Below are 19,369 nucleotides of genomic sequence, written 5' to 3' on the forward strand. Positions count from 1 at the left end.
AAATCCGTACAGCCTGCCACGTCATCATGCCAGTGCAATTTTCGGAAATCTGCCACATTGCCCTTAGGGTTAGGGTTTCTGCAATTTTTAGGGTTAGGGTTTCTAGAATTAGGGTTTCAGCAGTTAGAGTTTCTGGCAGAAATTAAGGTTTCCATTCTTTAGGCTTTGAGACGTCAGCAGTTTGTTACAATTACCCTTATTATCTATACCCGGGATATGGGCCTAACCAACCCAAAGATTTCAAAGATGGCGGCACGACAGTCAAATTTTTCACTTTTTCCGGGGTGAAAGATCGCAAGAAAGCATTGCAGTTCCTACAACAATTCGACAACATCTATGCTTTAGGGAACTATACAGAAGAATCCAAGATTTCTCGAGCAGCGGGATTTCTTAAAAATAATGCTATGCAATGGTGGAGTTCAATCGCGACACAACCGCATGCTCCAAGGACCTGGCAAGCTTTCAAGACAGTTTTTGCACGTAGTTACATGACTTCGATGTTTGAAGTTTGGAATTTGGCAGAGTGGGGCAACTTAAAAATGCTTGCCACCAAAACCATGGACGACTATAACCAAAGGTTTTCGACGTGTACCTTCCAGCGTCCTTCTTTAAGTTCATTCCCTTGGAGGACCAGTGCGAGTGCTACACCATTGGACTACCATCATTATTGCAGAAATATTGTCTCTCCAAGCAAGTCTCTACCATGCAAGAGCTTATGGACCATGCCGCGGTCTGCTACAAGCTCATGAAAGAAAAGTTGGAGTTTACCACAGAAGAACCTACGGCCACTAACTAGAACTCCTAGCAACAATGAACAAATTCTTGGGAATCCGGTAAAAACCAACCTCAACGGCCTTGTCTGACACGTCAACGAGACGCCTTGTTACAAGAAGGCCGATGTTTCGAATGTTTCCAAAGAGGGCATACTGAACGTTCAATACATGTCCTAAGCGAGCCTCGACGTCCTCAGTGCAACCTTCTACTCCCACGTCAGACAGATCCCCGGGGCCACCTCCAACCAAGAAGGCTAGACCTGCTATTTGACTAGTATCCGATATTTATGGTATACACCTCGAGAGTTTTAATGAATTATGCAGAGCTTATGGAAAAGTCAACGGCTTGAAAGCCCTTATTTGCTTTGACCCCGGAGCTATGGAGAACTTCATCCATCCAGAATTCTTGAAGTAGATGCACTTTGATTATGCTGCAGAGGGTGGAGAAATTGAAGCTGAGCTAGCCATAGGGCAAACTCAGAAAGTGGTACCGCTCATTGGTGCACTTCCAGTGACTATACAAGATTATCATGGAAAAGCTGATTTCCACATTATGAAGTTGGGCAATTGCGACGTTCTCTTGGGCATGCCCTGGCACGACAAGAATGATGCAACTCTCCAAATCCGGAACTGAACCATCACCGTGATGCAGAAGGGCAAGCCCGTTGTCCTCAAAGTTCGGTTGTCCGAACAAAACCCTTAATGACCTCTCTAATTGTTTTCTAGTTAGATACTTTTGAACATTGTTTGAGAAAGTATTGTTTGAAATTTGTTTGAAATGGATGCTATCTGTTTTAAACCTGTCTTGGTGCCGATTTGAAATGTTTGACTCTGGTTTTGATATTGGTTATTTTACTCTCTGGTGGAGAAGTGAGAAATACTGTTTTGGTATTGTTTGAACCTCGGAACGATGCAGGCCGATGCCTAGGGAGCGTTTCGTTGTATGTTTGAACACCTTAGAATGACGCAGGCCAATGCTTGGGGAGCTTTCCGTTGTATGCTAGAAAACCTCGGAACGACGCAGGCCTATGCCTGGGGAGCGTTCTGTTGTATGCTTGAACCTCCAAGCGATGCAGACTGCGGTCTGGGGAGCGTTTGGTTGTACAGTTCTCTGAGCTCATGGCCCGGACCTTTATAGGTTATTTGCGGGGGGAGTGACGAGGTAGTCGTTGAGTAGCTTCATACCGCAGACCGTTTGTCTCGAGGGAGTGCTCAGCAACGTTGTTTGTTGTGTCTTGTAACATGCATATGTAAGCATTTGTGTTGCATTGTGATGTGCGAATTACTGAATATTCCTAATTGGATGAGATTGCCTGGGTATGTAATTTTAGTGCATCAAGACTTCCCATGGAAGATCAGTACGGTCTAGGTGTGATGGCTAATTTTACTACGCCGGAATATCAAGAGTTCCGATCTGGAGGAAAGGATAAGCTAACTCCTTGATGAAAACAGCCGAAAGGAGAAGCTGACTCCTTGAACAAAAGAGCCGAAAGGAGAAGCTAACTCCTTAACAAAAAGAGCAAACTGATTGTCCCTCGGAAATTTTTGAGCTAACTTGAGTTGTTTTGCAGATATGCTGTAATCGCAGATGATTACTTTTGTTTTGTTTTCGGAGTTGGGTAGGGCACGTCTGGCCGCTCCCCTCATGCACCAAAAAAGTATACAAGAATAACGACCAGGACTATGCACCCAGAAACCGAAGGCAAACGCGGACGATTACTCTCTTTCAAGAAGGGGAGATGTCACAAACTGTTGACATGTCAAAGCCTAAGTAATGGAGCCAACTTGCAGATGCTAGCGGAGGGGGCCTAAACCCTAAGAAGAACAAGTAACAGAAGAAGAAGTCCTACCAACTTATGGGGACCTCGTCCGATGGGGCCCCAAGTGACATAAAGATTAAAATAAAGCAGGACTTGCAATTGATGACATGGCAATTTTTGAAAATTGCACTGACATGATAGGTTGTACGGATTTTTGCGTTTTGCGCCGGCTGACGACGTGGTAGGCTGTACGGATTTTCGTGATTTACGCTGGCAGCTTTTTGGCTTTGCGTTTGGACCAGTTGCTTTTGAGTTTGAAGGCTTTTCATTGTAATTGTTTTTAGGCCAAGGGCCTTTAAATATGAGGTTAGGGCTCATTCTCTGACATGCTTCCTAGAGAAGGTACTGACTTGTATTGTGTTGATGCAATATAAAGAAATACCGAAAGGGGCTCCAAGGTTTGGGGCCAGTACTCTCTGGGGTGGAATTCCGCCACTCCGTGTCGCGTGTCGTCTCTCTCTATTTTAGTTTAGTTGTTATTGAAGTGCTAAAATTCTGTTCAGTCTGTTCTTTTCTATTGGCACGTGGTGCCCGTCTTGTGACAGGGACTCCGAACTGTTGCCAACATCATCACAGCCAGCGTGAAATCGAGAAATCTGTTTGTAGGGCTGCCACGTCATCAACTCGCCATGCAATTGAGTGTGTGTGTGGGCTTGCTTTACTTTAATGTCTATGGGTCATTTGGGTCCCATCGGACGGGGTCCCATAAGTTGGTGGGGACTTCTTCTGCTTCTTCTTCTTCTGCTGCTTCTTCACTTAGGGTTTAGGCTCCTTGGCCAGGATCTACAGGTTGGCTCTGTTCTTCAATGGCTTGACATGTCAGCAGTTTGTGACAAGTGCTAAGGTGTGAGGGTAGCTCCAACCTAGAGGACATTACACTTATGCCTCTAGGATTTTGAACGGTCCACAATACCCAAAAGATAATATATATTCTCTAGGTCGGGATGTCGAGTTTCTCATTTTAGCTTACATTAGGATTTATGAATTTCCTCTTTTGTCTGTATTTTGTGTTGTCATGTGGGGTTTGAATATTCGTATAAGTCTTTGTGCTGTCTTATCCTTGTTGTGATTGTTCAAAGTTGAGTAACTGTGTAAAAGTTTTAGTCAAGTTCACCTAAGCCTTTTCCAAAAGCATTTTCAAGTAAATAATGGCTTGTTTTTGTTTGTTTCTTGTTTAGAATCAAATAAGGTGCGTCAATTTTTCTTCTTTATCCATTTTCTTGTGTGCCTTGCATTTGTGAGTGTTTTAGCCTCTCTTATTCTTAATAAGTTAAGTTTTTTCTGACCTTATGAAGGTGTATATGTTCATTCTCTAGAGAGCATGCAGAAATGTATATCAGTGTCACTTTCTGGGGCTCTTTTTTGATGTACTCATCGCCCTGCTGCATGTCCTCTATTGTAGGTATTACTTCTTATCTAAGGCAAAATTAACTGTACGAGTCCATGAGCTACATTTTCTGTAGATGGCCACACTGTGGGAAGTCATGAAAGCATGGGCTTCTGGCTCTGCCTTTCATCTCTATGTAGGAATTCCCTCTTTCATGATGCACAACTAAGAGCTATCGAACACCTTGTGTCCTGTCACAGCTAAATTATATGTAGGCTTAGTGATTAGGTAAGGGTGCAAGGGGATTTGATAATGTTTAATTTTCAAGTTTGCATGTGGAAGGTTATAGAGTGGGTCTATTGCAGCAACATGATAAAAAGTAGACCAAGCAGAGATAAGTTTCAGTTCATGAAGTCAGCAGCATAGAAGTTTGACGGAAAACACATTCTGCAGGAGAGTCTTTACAACAATGAACAGAGCAGATTACATATGACGGCACAATTGGAGGACACAGAAAGCCTTTTAGGTTGGTTAGTAATATGACTGGAAGTTTTCTTGCCAATCATAGCTTGGTTTTGATGAACATGTTAGTGTTGTTTTACTTATCTATTTATTCTTTCTTGTTTTTCCATGGACCTTGCAGCTTTCACAGTGGGATTTGAAGAAATTGAAGGAGAAACTTCTGAGCGTAGGAAATTAAGATGGGAGCGGCATGTACGGGCTAGAAGGCGTGCAGTAAGTCGTCTTAAGTAATAATCTGTTGTATATCTGAAGGTGAAAGCTCATACGAACTAACCTTGCCATAACTTTGTAATTCAGGAAAAAGCTTTGGAGGAGTTGCGACAGAGGGAAGCAGAGCTGCAGCGTCAGGAGAATGAAAAACAAGTAAAAATTATTGCCAGTTTTGGTGATTGGTTGTGCCTATTGTATTCTACATAATCTTCATTTCATGACCATCTGGTAGAGTAACTGAACTTCACCTCTATGGTGATGTTTGTAAATTTGATGCTTGGCAAGAAAATCTTTTGCCACTTTTTGTGACGCGAGCCATGTGCCTTTTTGCAAACATACATTGTCATCTGTGAATGATGTTCTTGGCAAAATGTACTGCATTTTCTCCGTGTGCGGTCACATTTGCATCTCGTCTTAAATGCATTTTGATTACTATATAACTTTTCATTCATATTTCAAGGCATTGCTAGCTTGTTAAATAGATGGAGTTAAAGAAAACATCTACTGCGCACTTTTTGGCAAAACAACGGAGAAAAGAAATATATCAAGAGTTAATTTTTCACTCATAAAGTTTGATTGAAAGTTCACAATTTGTAGAGATCTTATTTGATAAAAAAGAAGATATTTTCCTTAAAACCAGTGCCAACTTACCACCATGTCTGAGACCAATCTGACTTTATAGTATTTCCGTCTCTGCTTAATCCTGCAGCAATGTTCAGAGAGTTTAGATGAAAAAATCAAACAGTGGGCTGCTGGAAAAGAAGGGAACTTACGGGCACTTCTTTCTAACCTGCAGCATGTAGGTTATAAATGTGACTTTGCCATGGTTGGTTGTGCTTCAAAATTAATTTCTGACAATAATTGGGCTGGTCCTCTGTATTACAGGTCCTTTGGTCAGACAGCAGTTGGCAGGCCATTCCTCTGTCTGACTTGATAGAGGTTCTTGATGTGAAAAAGGCTTACCGGAAAGCAACTCTATTTGTTCATCCTGATAAAATGCAGCAGAAGGGTGCAACCATACAACAGAAGTACATTGCAGAGAAAGTATATGACATTCTGCAGGTAACCTCACCTCATGCTATTTCTATGAAGTGGCAGTAAAGATCTGTTTAGGTAAAAAAAATAGACCTATTGTTTCCACATGAAATGTGGAATAGCCTAAACATACGAGTGCCAGCAGGAAAAAAAGTAAGAATAGTGGATATGAGCCATAATCGAGGTGGATACCCCTTTCAGGACGATAGTTCCTCATCTCAACAAAGATGCGATTGCCAATCATATCTCTGTGAAATGCTCCCTCTGCTGTCGAAGAGAATGTATCTAAGTAGTCTCCCACTCTGCTCAGATTGTCTAATATTATTTGCTGTATGACACCAGGTGAATTTATCTGGTAGCTGCTGGATTCGTATGTGACACAGTTGCACATCTTGGGATGCCATTTGTTCCTAGGTAGTGTGCTAAGTATTGCTTTTCTTAACCAGGCTGCAAGGTGTACACCTTCTTGGAATGCACCTAGCAATATCCGCCACATCAGCGGCCTATAAAAGATGAGAACTTGGGGACCGGGGCTGCAGTCATTTGTAGAACACACAACAGTGTTTTGATTGTCCTGAAGAACAGAAATAAGATTGCGCAATACCAAATGGTGGGTGATCTGGCATGTCAGAATAGGCAGCGGAAGACAAGAACTGGGCTCTGATCCGGTGGACACCTCGACTTAATTTGGCTCAACTCCTATAAGATCCTCTCACTAGAGAACACGTGCAATGTCACATACATGAACAAGGCAACTGTGGAGAAGAGAGATTGCTGAGGTAGAAAGATGCAGGACATTTGAGAATGAGAAATGAAATGTTATATTAACGTCTTCGAAAGGCCAAAATGGCCTATGAGACCAGAAAGTTACAATTGGTGAATCTGATACCATGTCAGAGTACGGAAAGTACAAAGAACTAACACTAAAACACTAAGGAAATGAATCTGAAGCTGATTCGGAATTGAAACGAGATAGAGTGGGGGGGTTTCCTATTTCAAGGATTGATGATATTCTCGATCGATTAGAGGGTGCTGCAATTTTCAGCAGGATAGACCTTAAGAGTGGGTACCATTAGATTCGTATAAGCCCAGAGGATGTGCACAAGACTGCGTTTAGAACGATATTTGGTCGTTATGTGTTTCTAGTGATGCCGTTTGGTCTAACAAATGCTCCTGTCACGTTCAACAGAATGATGGACCGGATTTCCGCTCGCATCAACAGTTTGTTGGGACGTTCTTCAATGACATGATAGTCTATTCGAAGAATGAAGAAGAGCATAGGCGTCACTTGACCATTGTGTTAGAAGAGCTGCGCAGTCACAGGCTACTTGTCAATCCTAAGAAAAGTATATTCTTCCTGGAAGAGATCCACTTTCTTGGCCATATAGTCTCAAAGGATGGTGTTAGAATGGATATCGCAAAGGTCGAAGCTATCAAGACATGGCCAGACTTGAAGACTGTGCACGATGTCAGAAGCTTCTTGGGATTGTGTTCCTACTAAGAAGGTTTATCAAGAATTTTGCAGAGATAGCATCACCTCTTCACGCTTTGCAAAAGAAAGAGGTCACTTTCAGATGGACCCAAAAAGAGATTTCAGCTTTTAGTCTCTTAAAGGAAAAGTTGACTTCAGATCGAGTAATTGTTTTGCCAGATCTCAGGAAGTCATGTGCGGTCCAGTGTGACGCGTGTGGCAGTAGCGTCGGAGGAGTCCTAATGCAAGATGGACGGGTAGTAGCTTATGAAAGATGAATTTTGCAAGGGCCAGAGAAGACTATGCAAGTCTATGAGAAAGAGCTCTTGGCCGTGATTCATGCGCTTTCTAGCTGGAAGCACCACCTCTTAGGTGCTGATTTTGTTGTCCAAACAGACCATCAGACCTTGCGATACTTCGTGACACTGTCAAAGTTATTTGAAAAGCATATGTGATGGGCTATGTATGTGGAAGGCAAGAAAAATGTTGTGGCTGATGCGTTATCAAGGAAGCCACAAATGTGAGGTGTGTCTAATCCTTATCATCATGAACTGGATGACATGAAGGAACATTATGTTGCTGATGAAGATTTTGCAAGGATCTTTGAACAGTTACAAGAGGGGCAACATCATGAGTACTACCTCCTCAGAGATGATTTTATGATGATGCATGGCAGACTTTGTGTCACTAGGCCATTGCGACATAAGGTCATGGAAGAGAGTCGTGTCCCTCCGTATGCAGGGCATCGTGGTATTGATGCGACAGTTAAAGTGGTAGAGACATTTTTCTATTGGCCTACCTTGAGGAGAGATGTGAATGGCTTTGTGCGAGCATGCATGATTTGCCAAAAGGTCAAGTTTGATAGGCAAAAGGCACCAGGGTTGTTACAATCACTCCACCTTCCGGATAAGCCATGGGAAAGCATTGCTATGGACTTTATATTTGATCTTCCAAGAACCCCAATAGGGAATGATGGTATATGGACCATTATCTGCAGGTTTAGCAAGCAGGCCCATTTTATCCCTGTCAAGAAGAAGATAAAATCTGATCAGATAGCACGCTTGTTCATGTACAATGTGTTTAAGTACCATGGTATGCCACAATCGATTGTCAGTGATCGTGATCCTTGCATGACAAGGTTGTTTTGGAGAGGATTGTTTGAGAACATGGGCACTACGCGCAAGTTCTCGTCTTCGTTTCATATACAAACTGATGGGCAGTCAGAAGAGGATAATTCTATTGTCTTGGATGTGCTGAAATGCTATGCGTCAGATAATAAGGGCAAGTGGGAACAATATTTGCCTATGCTTGAGTATGCGTACAACAATACAGTGCATTCGTTGACTGGCAAGGCACCTTTTGAGATTGTTGAAGGCGGCAAAAAGGTTCCCCTCCCATTTTGCATACAAAGGACAAGATCTTTGAGGCAGATCGATATGTTGAGAACATGGATGAAATGTACAAGAAAATTAAAGTTGCCTTGGAGAAGACTCAGGCAAATCAGAAAAGGGCTGCTGATCGTCATCGTTGTGAATTGTTGTTATCACTTGGTGATTGGGTTCTGTTAAGGTTCCAAAAGGCAAGGTTAAAGAAGATGAAGGGCAAGGAACAACTGTTTCCTGAGCTCAACATGCGTTACTATGGGCCTTTTTAAGTGCTTGACAAGATCAACGATGTCGCTTACAGGTTGAAATTGCCTGATGCATGGAAGATTCATAATGCGTTTCAGGTGAGTCTTCTAAGACCCTTCGTAGGTGATGTGCCAGAAGATATGCCAGATGAGGATTAGCCTGAAGTTGAGGAACTTTATGAGATCCTAGTACCTGAGCAAGTTTTGGCACATAAGGATGGAAAAGTTAAAGGACAGGTTGCAAGACGCTACTTGGTGAAGTTCAAGAACTATCCACCTATGGATGCGAAGTGGATGGAAGAGCATGAGATGTCAGAGTCACCAAATGTATTGCAGCTTTACCTTGAAGCCTTTGGGTTATAGCCTACTTATGCCCCAACCCAACGTGTGCAAAGGAGGGGTAATGATAGAGCTAGCACATCAAATGTATATATGAATTCAGTGCAATAGATGGAAATAACAAAAGTAAGAAGGTCTCATTAAGTCATTTGTATCTATGTGTCACGACCTTTTTTGCGGATACGTGCGATGATAAAAGAGTGCTAACAACACAAGATCATCAGTGGCGTGTATTTATGGTATGCAATCGAGGACGTTTGCGATTTCAAGAGGGAAGTATGTCACGTGGACGTGGCAATTGCTAACCTTAGTTGTTGGTTTCTTTCCAATGATTTTTGTTTAATTTTTGAGACCCTCTTTTTGAAGTTGCAAATGGTCGGACATCATGTAAGTCATATGGATTCCAGAACTATTGGGAACAATGCCCCATTGTTAGAGGACAGTTCAAGGACTGTTTAGGGCTTAAAACAGGGCAAAAACCAGTAAATACAGCGTGCTGAATTTATTGTTTTTGGGCAGAAATTAGAGGGTTTATGTCAGTGGTAGTGAGTTCTGGCAGGGGAATTGGTTTTGGGCAAGTTTTGGGGTTGTTATGCTACCAAAATTTTGCCAAAACAGGTGGTATCTAGCTAGATACAGGACACAGGTAAAGAATTCCCAGGACTCTACTTTGTAATCTACCCTCTTAAAGTATAAAGAAATACCGAAAGGGGCGCCAATTTTGAGGCCTACAGGTTGTCGGTGTTTGCTCGGAGCATTCTAGCTTCCGAGCCGTGTGTGTGCAATGTTAATTCCCGTCGCAGGTTACCTTTGCAAGTTCTCTCTTTGTGTGTCTAAAGTAAAGAATTTCATGTGAAAACCAAAAGATCTACTGCCCTACGGGCTGGTTTCAGCCAGTCCCCACAAGAGCGGGTTGGACCCTTTGCAATGGGACCACAAGAGACATGAGGTCCTGCTACTAGCCATGTGGTCTCGTTATGTGTGACCATAGGGTTCCAAACAAGTGGCTACCTTAAACGCTCGTCTATGCATCTGGGCTGGTGCTGCTCAAGGCCACCCTGCAACTGCTCCCGCCGAAGCAGGCTTGCAGCAAAACAGTCCTCCTGTCTCCTGCTCAAGCCTACTTTGCGCATCTCTATGAAAATCCAACGGGTGGAAGGACTCCATGGGCCGCCTGTCTGTGGGATATGGTTTCGAATCCAATGTAGCAACAACTCCTTCTAGGGTTTTTCTCTTGGAAGAAGTCCTTTGACCACAAGCTTTCCAAGGAGTTCTCCACTCTACTGTGCTGAGTTGATGATCCCCAACCCTCCCTGAAAGCAAGGTAAAGTGACGACCTGCCAGGAGACCTTGACCCAAGCCGACTATGTGTCTAGCCTTGACCACAAAGTTCTTGATCAGTTTCTCCAGTTGGCTGATGCAAGAGCTCAAGAAAATCTAGCAAACGTGAAGTACCACATAGTAGCCAACAACACCTGGTTGGCCACCACAACCGTGCCAGCAAGAGAAAGCCGTGCTGAGCTCCAATGGAGTAGTTTCCTCCTGATAGAAAGGAGGAGAGGAGCAATAGACTTCTTTGGCGATAGATCCAAATAAACTTGACAGGGCAAGTAGCGTACTGGTGTCCCTGAAGGGATCCACCTAATGCTCTCTCGAGGCGACCAATCGAGCGTGGGAGCACTACCAACCCTGAAAGCCACTGTCTTCCGTCAGGTAATCAATGCTCCCGATGTACAAAAGAACACCTCAAGAGACTGCTCACACTTGTGCAAGTTGGCCTCCCGGCCCTCAAAAAACACGCTCACGTCATTTGCAAACTCAATGTCCAAAAGCTCCTCTCTTCAGATAGGCAGTGACAGTCCACGCAAACCAACCTCGTGTGAGGTCAAAAACCTGCTCGTCACCTCAGCATAGAAGAGGAACAGGAAGGGGGAAAGAGGGCAGACATGTCAAGCTAAGCGTCCGAGCACGAAGTGTTCCCCTCTTTCCCTTGCCAACAACACCTGACTGCGCGCACACTTGTAGACCGTTGACACTCCCCTAATCCATGCATGCGAAAACCCCATCCGACGCATAGTGCCTCAAAGAAGCCCTAGTCAACTCTATCATATGCCTTCTCAAAATCGAGGAGGAGTACCACACGATCCTGTCCTTGGAGATGTGTGAGGGCAGTCTCCTCCCAAAAGGTGAAAATGTTGTCATACTCCTGAACAAAGCTTGTCTGTGTCTCATGTATTATGCTCTCAAGTAGTGGCTGAATTCTTAAACTCAGAGTCTTTGCTAAGATTTTGTAGGCTGAGTTGAGAACGGTGATGGGTTGCTACTGTCAAATCTTGTCCAGGGAGCCTCCCCTCTTGGGTATAAGATAGATTAATCCCTCACTCATGTTGTCTGGCATCACCCCAATGTGCATAATGTGTTTGTAAGCACTACAAAGGTCTCGACCAAGCACCTCCCAATACTCCAAGAAGAAGCTGGGAGTCAAACCATCCTCCCTTCGGCAACTACCCCTGGGAAGTGCCCTGAGGGCCTCGTGAAGCGCCTCTTGTTGGAGAGGGCTCTCAAGTCTCTGATGCATCTCCTTAGTGACTAAACAAGGCATCTGTGCCCTCAATTGCTCTGTGCGTACATCTAGACGCTCCGACTTTGGCTCTTGGCTAAAAGCGGCTCACAATAAAAGTTAGTATCCTTGGGCTGTGTAACAAGAGACCCATCCAGCCTCCTCAACTGACCAATACTCGTGTGCACATGGCAAGGACCCATAATCTCAAAGAACTCACCGGTAACTCCGTCGCTCACTAGTAACTCTGCCGCCCACCTGGGTCCACTGAGATGCCTGACGATGAAAGACAAACTCATGGCACCGCTCCTTGATGGTGATCAGCTCGTGTCGAGCCTGGTGCATCTGCTCCTCCATCCAAGGGCAACCTAGGTGACTCTCTTGCATCCACTACAAGGAGGCAAGCCCTCGTCAGAGTCGCTTCTCCTCCTCTGTGGTTGCAGCCAAGCGAGTTGTAGACGGTTGGAGGAAGAAAATGACTAAGCTCTACAAGGGTCCCCGTGTGTGTCCAAACTCTTTGTCCAGAGTGCCACAATTTGCTCTCTAACCTCTGTGTCTAGCAAAATCCTCTCTGGCATGCGTAGCATGACACTGCCACTCCTCTATCTGACACAATAAGAATCACTGGCGAATGATTGGAGATAGTAGTTACTACCAAATTGCAAATCGATTCTCCCATGTCACATATGTGGTCACTAGCGAAAAAACGATCTATCCTAGATAGATTCACTCCCCCTACTCTACGGTCAGACCAAGAGAGAGAGAGGCGATCTGAGGGCTGTACAAATATTGCATGCTGCCATTCATCCAAAATCCTCAAAGTCATACATAGGTGCTCCCAAGCAGCCAAGGCAGCCCCGTGAATTGTAGCATGGCTGCCCCCCATCCTATCCGAGGGGTCCTCCAACATGTTGAAGTCCCCCCAATGCACCACTTCACTGTGTGAGGCAAGGACTCCACAATGTGTGACCAAAACTCGTGCACTCGCAGGATTGAGTGCATAGATGTTTAAGAAGCCCACAAGGCTACCTTGAAACTGCATGGTGATCCATTGGGCCCTACCTAGCACAATAATACCTCAGCCCACAATGGCATGCTGCCGTGAGCCTGCAATAGTTGTACATACACCTCCTTGAACACCGCCAGGCCGAAAAGCAGCTCATGAAAATGTCTCATATCTACCTCGCAAAGTGTGCCCACAAAGCCGAATGTGGCTCTCCCACAGATGATGCTCCTGTAGCATAAGAATATCAATAGGTCCACCCACAAGACATGTCTAGAGCTCTTGTCTCAACCGACCCCGATGGTGCACAGTGTGGTCCTCCAGGACCCTGGATATTCCATGAGACAATCCTCATGGGGTTACTGAGAAAAAACCAATGCTGTTGCAGGAGCCAACTGAGCAATCTTTGAGGCCTGTTTGGGTGGGGAGTAATCTGTGCCCGATCAACCTCGAGATAGCGTGGGGGTCGCCAAGAAACCGAGTGAAGGCGTAGCTAAAGAGGTCCCACCATCTACTGATGTTAAAGCTTGAGAGGACCCTTGGAATCATAGTTTTTTTCTGACGTGTCTGATTGGCAATCTGATTTGTTGTTTGCATCCGTGTCCGATAGGCATCTGAAACTAACTGTCGCACGTCCACCTGAATAAAAAAAGCGGGCCCTCTTTTATGCCCAATTTTGCGCACGCTTGGCTTATTGTTGCTGCGCAATACGGGGAGGGGGGTAGTGGAGGGTGCTGTGACATGTAGAGTGCAAACATTAGCGCTCTCTCCTTCTCTCTTGCCCACCTTGCGAGCTACCCCTGCCCAATTGCAATCCTGCTTCCTCCCACCGCTTGGGAATCAAGACTCGATGCTCGTCCTTCAAATTTCCAAGGCGAGGGTTCCAAATTCCAATTTCCCATGGGATTTAGGGTTTATGCGGGTGCGTGTGTGTACTATGTAGGTGTATGTAAGCCTTAAATGTATGTGCACATGTGCCATCTGTTTTTGCAGATGGGTAGACCCAAGCATCAAGAGTAGCAGTATGTGGAGTGAGTTATGTTTCTTCCGAAAGGACAATGGACGTGCAAATGTATTTACTGTGGACATAGTTGGGATGGAGGTCCTTCCTGCCATTTGTGCTCATTTGCTAGGCCTAGTTGGCCATGGGGTGGGTGATTGTGGCTTTAACCGGCTTGGACACTCTAAACCCGAAAATCAATAGCAACACACAAACAGAATCCAGATGAGAGAGAGAGAGAGAGAGAGAGAGAGAGAGAGAGAGAGAGAGAGAGAGAGAGAGAGAGAGAGAGAGAGAGAGAGAGAGAGAGAGAGAGAGAGAGAGGGGTGTGTAGTTCTTCGCAGTCGCGGGCGCCTGGATTTCCCCAGTTCAATCGCTCCGTCAATTAGTGTGCCTCTGGTGTGAGAGGGGGGGGAGCTCTGCTGTGGGAGTGGCTCTTGCGGCTGTCCCGTGTCTGCTCTGAAGAAGTCTGTGATCCGTCTTTGAGACTGGCTAGCCTCGCCATTCATCAGGCTATCTCTGTGTCTGCGCAGCTCGAGCAAGAACAAACCCAGGCATCTCTGATCTTCGTATCCCATGACTCTTGAGAGTGGTCCAAAACCCTCTCTGAACAAGCAATGGAAGCGGCCTCGTATCTCGTAGTAGATGGGGCAGCGGCATGTATAGTGTAGCTCTGTCTCAGGTTCCATGTTACACAAGGGGCATGTCTTGTCCTCTGCTGGTACTCCGCTGTATCTCCCAGTCTCAATCCGCAACTGGTGAGAAGATGTGCGTAACTGGCCAATAGCACATCGTATCCCATGAGACAAGTGGGTATCCATGTATCTAGGTCTCGCCACAAAACCATCTTCCGTAAGCTGGAGGAGGTGGTCTTTGGAGAGAGAGAGAGAGAGAGAGAGAGAGAGAGAGAGAGAGAGAGAGAGAGAGAGAGAGAGAGAGAGAGAGAGAGAGAGAGATATGGCCCGGCATAGCTCCGTGCCCAGAGGTATTGGCCCCAAAGACTGGCGTCCCTTTCGGTATTTCTTTAACATTAATCGTTGCAAAGTACAACTCCCGAGTGTCCTCTGCTCTGAGACTTTACGTCCATATGCTTTGAAGAGTGAGGCCCTAAGGGCTCTTTTATTCTTACAAACGGATGCCCAAAACCAGAGTCCCAAAAAGCAATAAAGTCAAAAGCTATTGGCTTAAAAGCTGCCAACGTAATTTCCGGAAATCTGTACAACCTGTGTCACAAACGGGAGCGCACACGAATAATCAACAAGATGAACATAAATAATCTTTCAACTAAACAGAGTTGAGGGAGAAGTTCGACACAGTATTTGGGACTAGAAGATGGACTGTTACCCCCCTTAAAAAGAATCCTTTATTAGGGAGAATCTTTTTTACAAGCACAAGAACCGGAGAAAACCCCTCCACTCTAATTCTCTGACTCGATGGTCGTTCCTTCCCGTAAAGGAAATCCGAGAGACAAGCTCTCAAGCCTTTTTCCGTGTGTAGTCAGAGTCGAGACTCCGCAGTCAATTTCCGAATTCCGTTCCCGGAATTCCCAAGCGTAGGCCGAAGCCTTCCCGCTTCTCCTTCGTGATGAAGTACTTGCAAACACACACACAAACACGGGACAACAATTCGTATGGCGAATCCACAATAGATACCTGTCGCTCTTGCGCGGGAAAAGCGATTTCCGTGCTTCGCAGTCTCGCGATCTCTTGTGTCTTCTGGCGGCTGAGTCTTCTCTTGCTGGCACTGGCAACTCCTCCTTTGAGTGAAGGCATGTGGTGCTTTTATAGCTCCCTGGCCACAGCAAGAATAGCTGAGCAGAGGTTGGCCGCGTAGAGATCGCGGTGTTTTTTTTTTTTTTGGGTGCTGTTCTACCCGAAATAGGGAGAGAGAATTCGCTGGCTGGTTTTGTTGCTTTATTTTCTAAGTGGCTGCCCACTTATTAAGTGGGCGGCCGGCATATTTTAAAATTGGTCTGAACCTGTCCAAAAACTCAATAAAACCTTATAAGTTTAAAACAATGCTTTCCACAACACTTCCCAGGCGTCCCTGGATGCAACCACATGCACAAATGCAATGCAGACATAGATTCCTTGCGGGAAAGCGTCTGCTCTTCCCGGAAAACTTTGTTAAAATATTCCGCTTTTTAAGAAACGCTTCTCAGAACCCATCTTTATTCTTGTGCTTGCGTCTTTACTCGTATTCTTCTTTCCAGTTCGGATTTCCTGCTAGCCCAATGAGATATTCCCTTTCCGATGCTCCCGTCACCCCATCACGTGACGCATCAAGAATACTCGTTTCACGGTCTAGCCTACTGAACTAACGGTAAAACCCCTTCGCGATGCTTAATGTCACCCATTATATGACACAACAGAGTTTTCCATTCCTGATGGCTTTTAATAATTCCAGTAGATCTACAGTTCCTAACCTTACGGTTCAAGTGCATATCTTTAAATATCCTAATTTCAATAAAAAGAATTACTCAAGAAAATAAGAAAATAGTTCATTTAGCAACATCCCTCTGGCTTCTAAACAGCTGTCCTCAACTGTAGTGCTTGTACTTAACCTTCCAAAATCTCGAGATAGGATGCTAATTCTTGCTTGGTCATCCACTGAGCATCTAGAGTAGAATCTTTCCAGACTTACATGTTCGATCCTGATGATGGATAGTCTGCTTCGGTTGGAGTATCTCTTCTGTAGTTAGAGTGTAGGTCCTCAACAATGATTGCTGACTCCATCATCCTCTGAAGGGTATTATGAGGGTACAGCTTCACGCTCTTTCGAAGCTGTGGTAGGAGACCCACTTCAAATTTTTGCATCTTTTCCTCGTCGGAGATCTTCATGAAAGGAGTAACCTTTAGAAGAACCGACCAATACTTGTCAACATAAGTGGTGACCTTCTCATGTTCCTTCTGGGCGAGCCAGTCCCATTCCTTCCAAATGTCCTTCTCGAGACCAGGTGGAAGAAATTGTTCATAGAATTCAGCTTTGAATTGAGCCCAGGTTCTGGCTTGAGTAACTTCCAGAATTTTGGCTAACCACCAGTTGCTTGCAGTCTCCTTGAGATGCATCCCAACATGACGTAACTTGGATTTTTCAGTGAAGTTTCCGTTGGCAAAAGAAACTTCAAACTGCCTGATGAAAGACAGTGCCTTGGAGATATCTCTCCGTCCTGTGTAGTTATCAAACTTCACATCCTTGTCACCGGATTTGAAAATCCGCATCTTGCGGTGACGTCTGCGGTTATCCCTCTTGAACTGGGGCTTCTCTTTAGTAATATGTAGGGAAGTAGTAGGAGTTTTCTTCTTGGGAGAAGATTTAGATACTGTATGAGAAGTAGATGTAGTAGTATAGTCAGGAGAGTATGATGGAGAAGAGATAGAGACATCCTTGCTTTCGTTAAGCAGAGAGTTCTTTTTCCTGGCCCTTGCTCTTGGAAGGCCGTTTGTCCTGATCCGGAGATCCCTTGTGTGTTTCGGCACCTCTTTCCGCACCATCGACCTGCGGATTACTTCCATTAGCAGGATTTTCCTGACGCCCATCGGCATTCGTTCCTTGTGGCTTCTTGATTCCGTTCATAGCCTTTTGGACAATCGGAAACGAAATGAGTTGTTGCAATTCCGCGAGTTGTGCTCGCACTTGTTGAAGTTTGTCTTCAATGGTTCTTTCGTGGCTTGTCATGGTTCTCCCCGTTCCTTCCCGGAATCGTCCTCCTTTGCAGAGAAAGAGAGGAATCCGAGCTCTGATACCACTGTCACAAACGGGAGCGCACACGAATAATCAACAAGATGAACATAAATAATCTTTCAACTAAACAGAGTTGAGGGAGGAGTTCGACACAGTATTTGGGACCAGAAGATAGATTGGTCCCCCCCCCCCCCCCCCCCCTTAAAGAGAATCCTTTATTAGGGAGAATCTTTTTAACAAGCACAAGAATCGGAGAGAACCCCTCAGTTCTAATTCTCTCACTCAATGGTCGTTCCTTTCTGTAAGGGAAATCCGAGAGACGAGCTCTCAATCCTTTTTCCGTCTGTACTCGGAGTCCAGACTCCGTAGACAATTTCTGAATTTAGTTCCCGAAAATCCAAAGTGTAGGTCGAAGCCTTCCTGCTTCTCCTTCGCGATGAAGTACCTGTAAACACACACACAAATACGGGACAACAATTCGTATGGAGAATCCACAACAGATGCCTGTCGCTCTTGCGCGGGAAAAGCGACTTCCGTGCTTCGCAGTCTCGCGATCTCTTGCGTCTTCTTGCGGCAGAGTCTTCTCTTGCTGGCGCTGGCAACTCCTCCTCTGAGTGAAGGCATGTGGTGCTTTTATAGCTCCCTGGCCACAACAAGAATAACTGAGCAGAGACTGGCCGCATAGAGATCACGACGTTTTTTTTCCTGGTACTGTTCTACCCGAAATAGGGAGAGAGAATTCGCTGGCTGGTTTTGTTGCTTTATTTTCCAAGTGGCTACCCACTTATTAAGTGGGCGGCCGGCATATTTTACAATTGGTCTGAACCTGCCCAAAAACTCAATAAAACCTTATAAGTTTAAAACAATGCTTTTCACAACACTTCCGAGGGGTCCTTGGATGCAACCACATGCACAAATGCAATGCAGACATAGATTCCTCGCGGGAAAGCGATTGCTCTTCCCGGAAAACTTGTTAAAATATTCCGCTTTTTAAGAAAAGTTTCTCAGAACCCATCTTTATTCTTGTGCTTGCGTCTTTACGCGTATTCCTCTTTCCAGCTCGGATTTCCTACCAGAACAATGAGATATTCCCTTCCGATGCTCCTGTCACCCCATCACGTGATGCATTAGGAATACTCGTTTCCCGATCTCTCCTACCGAACTAACGATAAAACCCCTTCGCGATGCTTAATGTCACCCATCATATGACGCATCAGAGTTTTCCGTTCCTGAGCCTTTTAATAATTTTAGTAGATCTACAGTTCCTAACCTTACGGTTCAAGTGCACATCTTTAAATATCCTAATTTCAATAAAAAGAAATTACTCGAGAAAATAAGAAAATAAGAAAATAGTCTATTTAGCAACAACCTGCCACGTGAGCACCTATCAGCGCAAAATGTCAAAATCCGTACTGCTGCCACGCTAATTCCGGCCGTTTGTACAGCATGTCAGTGCAAATTGCGGCATGTCCGTATAGTCTCTGCCGCAGGTGCTCATACCAGTTGACATACCCTCTCTTGAAAGAATTGTAATCGCCCTCGATTACGCCTGCAAAAACAGACTAGCCGTAAATGATAAACCAATTCATTAGACACGGACTCTAAGTACCGACGCACTAGACGACACAAATACAGTACTTGCACAAAGACGATAGTCACGTTCACATCACATTCAAATCAAATCAATCACAGAAAAATTCATTCCAAATCTCAGACCATGACTGCCAGCAACGTATTTAGCAATCGCATCTAGATCCATCCCGAATCTCACTGATGTTGGATTAACTAATTCTTATTGCGATCATGCCTATAGAGATTCTCAAGACCGAAATGCTATAGTTGTCACAATTAGTGACGTGGCAGCCTTTTGGGCAGGACACATACACCCGAGGTGTTGTGTCAGGCATAGCCCTGGACATGGGGAGCAGCAGAGCAAAGCATACACCTTCTCTCCGGTTGGCTGGTCCCGAAATTCCCGCTGAATGCTGACGTGGC

The 19,369-nt window shown here is 44.9% G+C and overlaps 1 protein-coding gene across 2 annotated transcripts in view; it reads left to right on the plus strand.

The window, feature by feature from the left end:
* LOC147462970 (uncharacterized) overlaps positions 1 to 19,369 on the plus strand; it is a 41,980-nt gene that overhangs the window by 9,487 nt on the left and 13,124 nt on the right. Inside the window, exons 4-8 of one of the 2 annotated variants that reach the window (XM_086486495.1) lie at positions 4,374 to 4,446; positions 4,564 to 4,655; positions 4,740 to 4,805; positions 5,362 to 5,451; positions 5,538 to 5,768. In XM_086486495.1, the coding sequence (XP_086342621.1) occupies positions 4,374 to 4,446; positions 4,564 to 4,655; positions 4,740 to 4,805; positions 5,362 to 5,451; positions 5,538 to 5,753 (537 nt within the window). In that variant the 3' untranslated portion in view covers positions 5,754 to 5,768. Of the gene's footprint in view, positions 1 to 4,373; positions 4,447 to 4,563; positions 4,656 to 4,739; positions 4,806 to 5,361; positions 5,452 to 5,537; positions 5,769 to 19,369 lie in introns of those variants that run through there. The other variant, XM_086486490.1, reaches the window with a different exon arrangement.

Source organism: Adiantum capillus-veneris, chromosome 2 (genome assembly GCF_014529385.1).
Source record: "Adiantum capillus-veneris isolate H3 chromosome 2, ASM1452938v2, whole genome shotgun sequence".
Lineage (NCBI taxonomy): Eukaryota > Viridiplantae > Streptophyta > Polypodiopsida > Polypodiales > Pteridaceae > Adiantum > Adiantum capillus-veneris.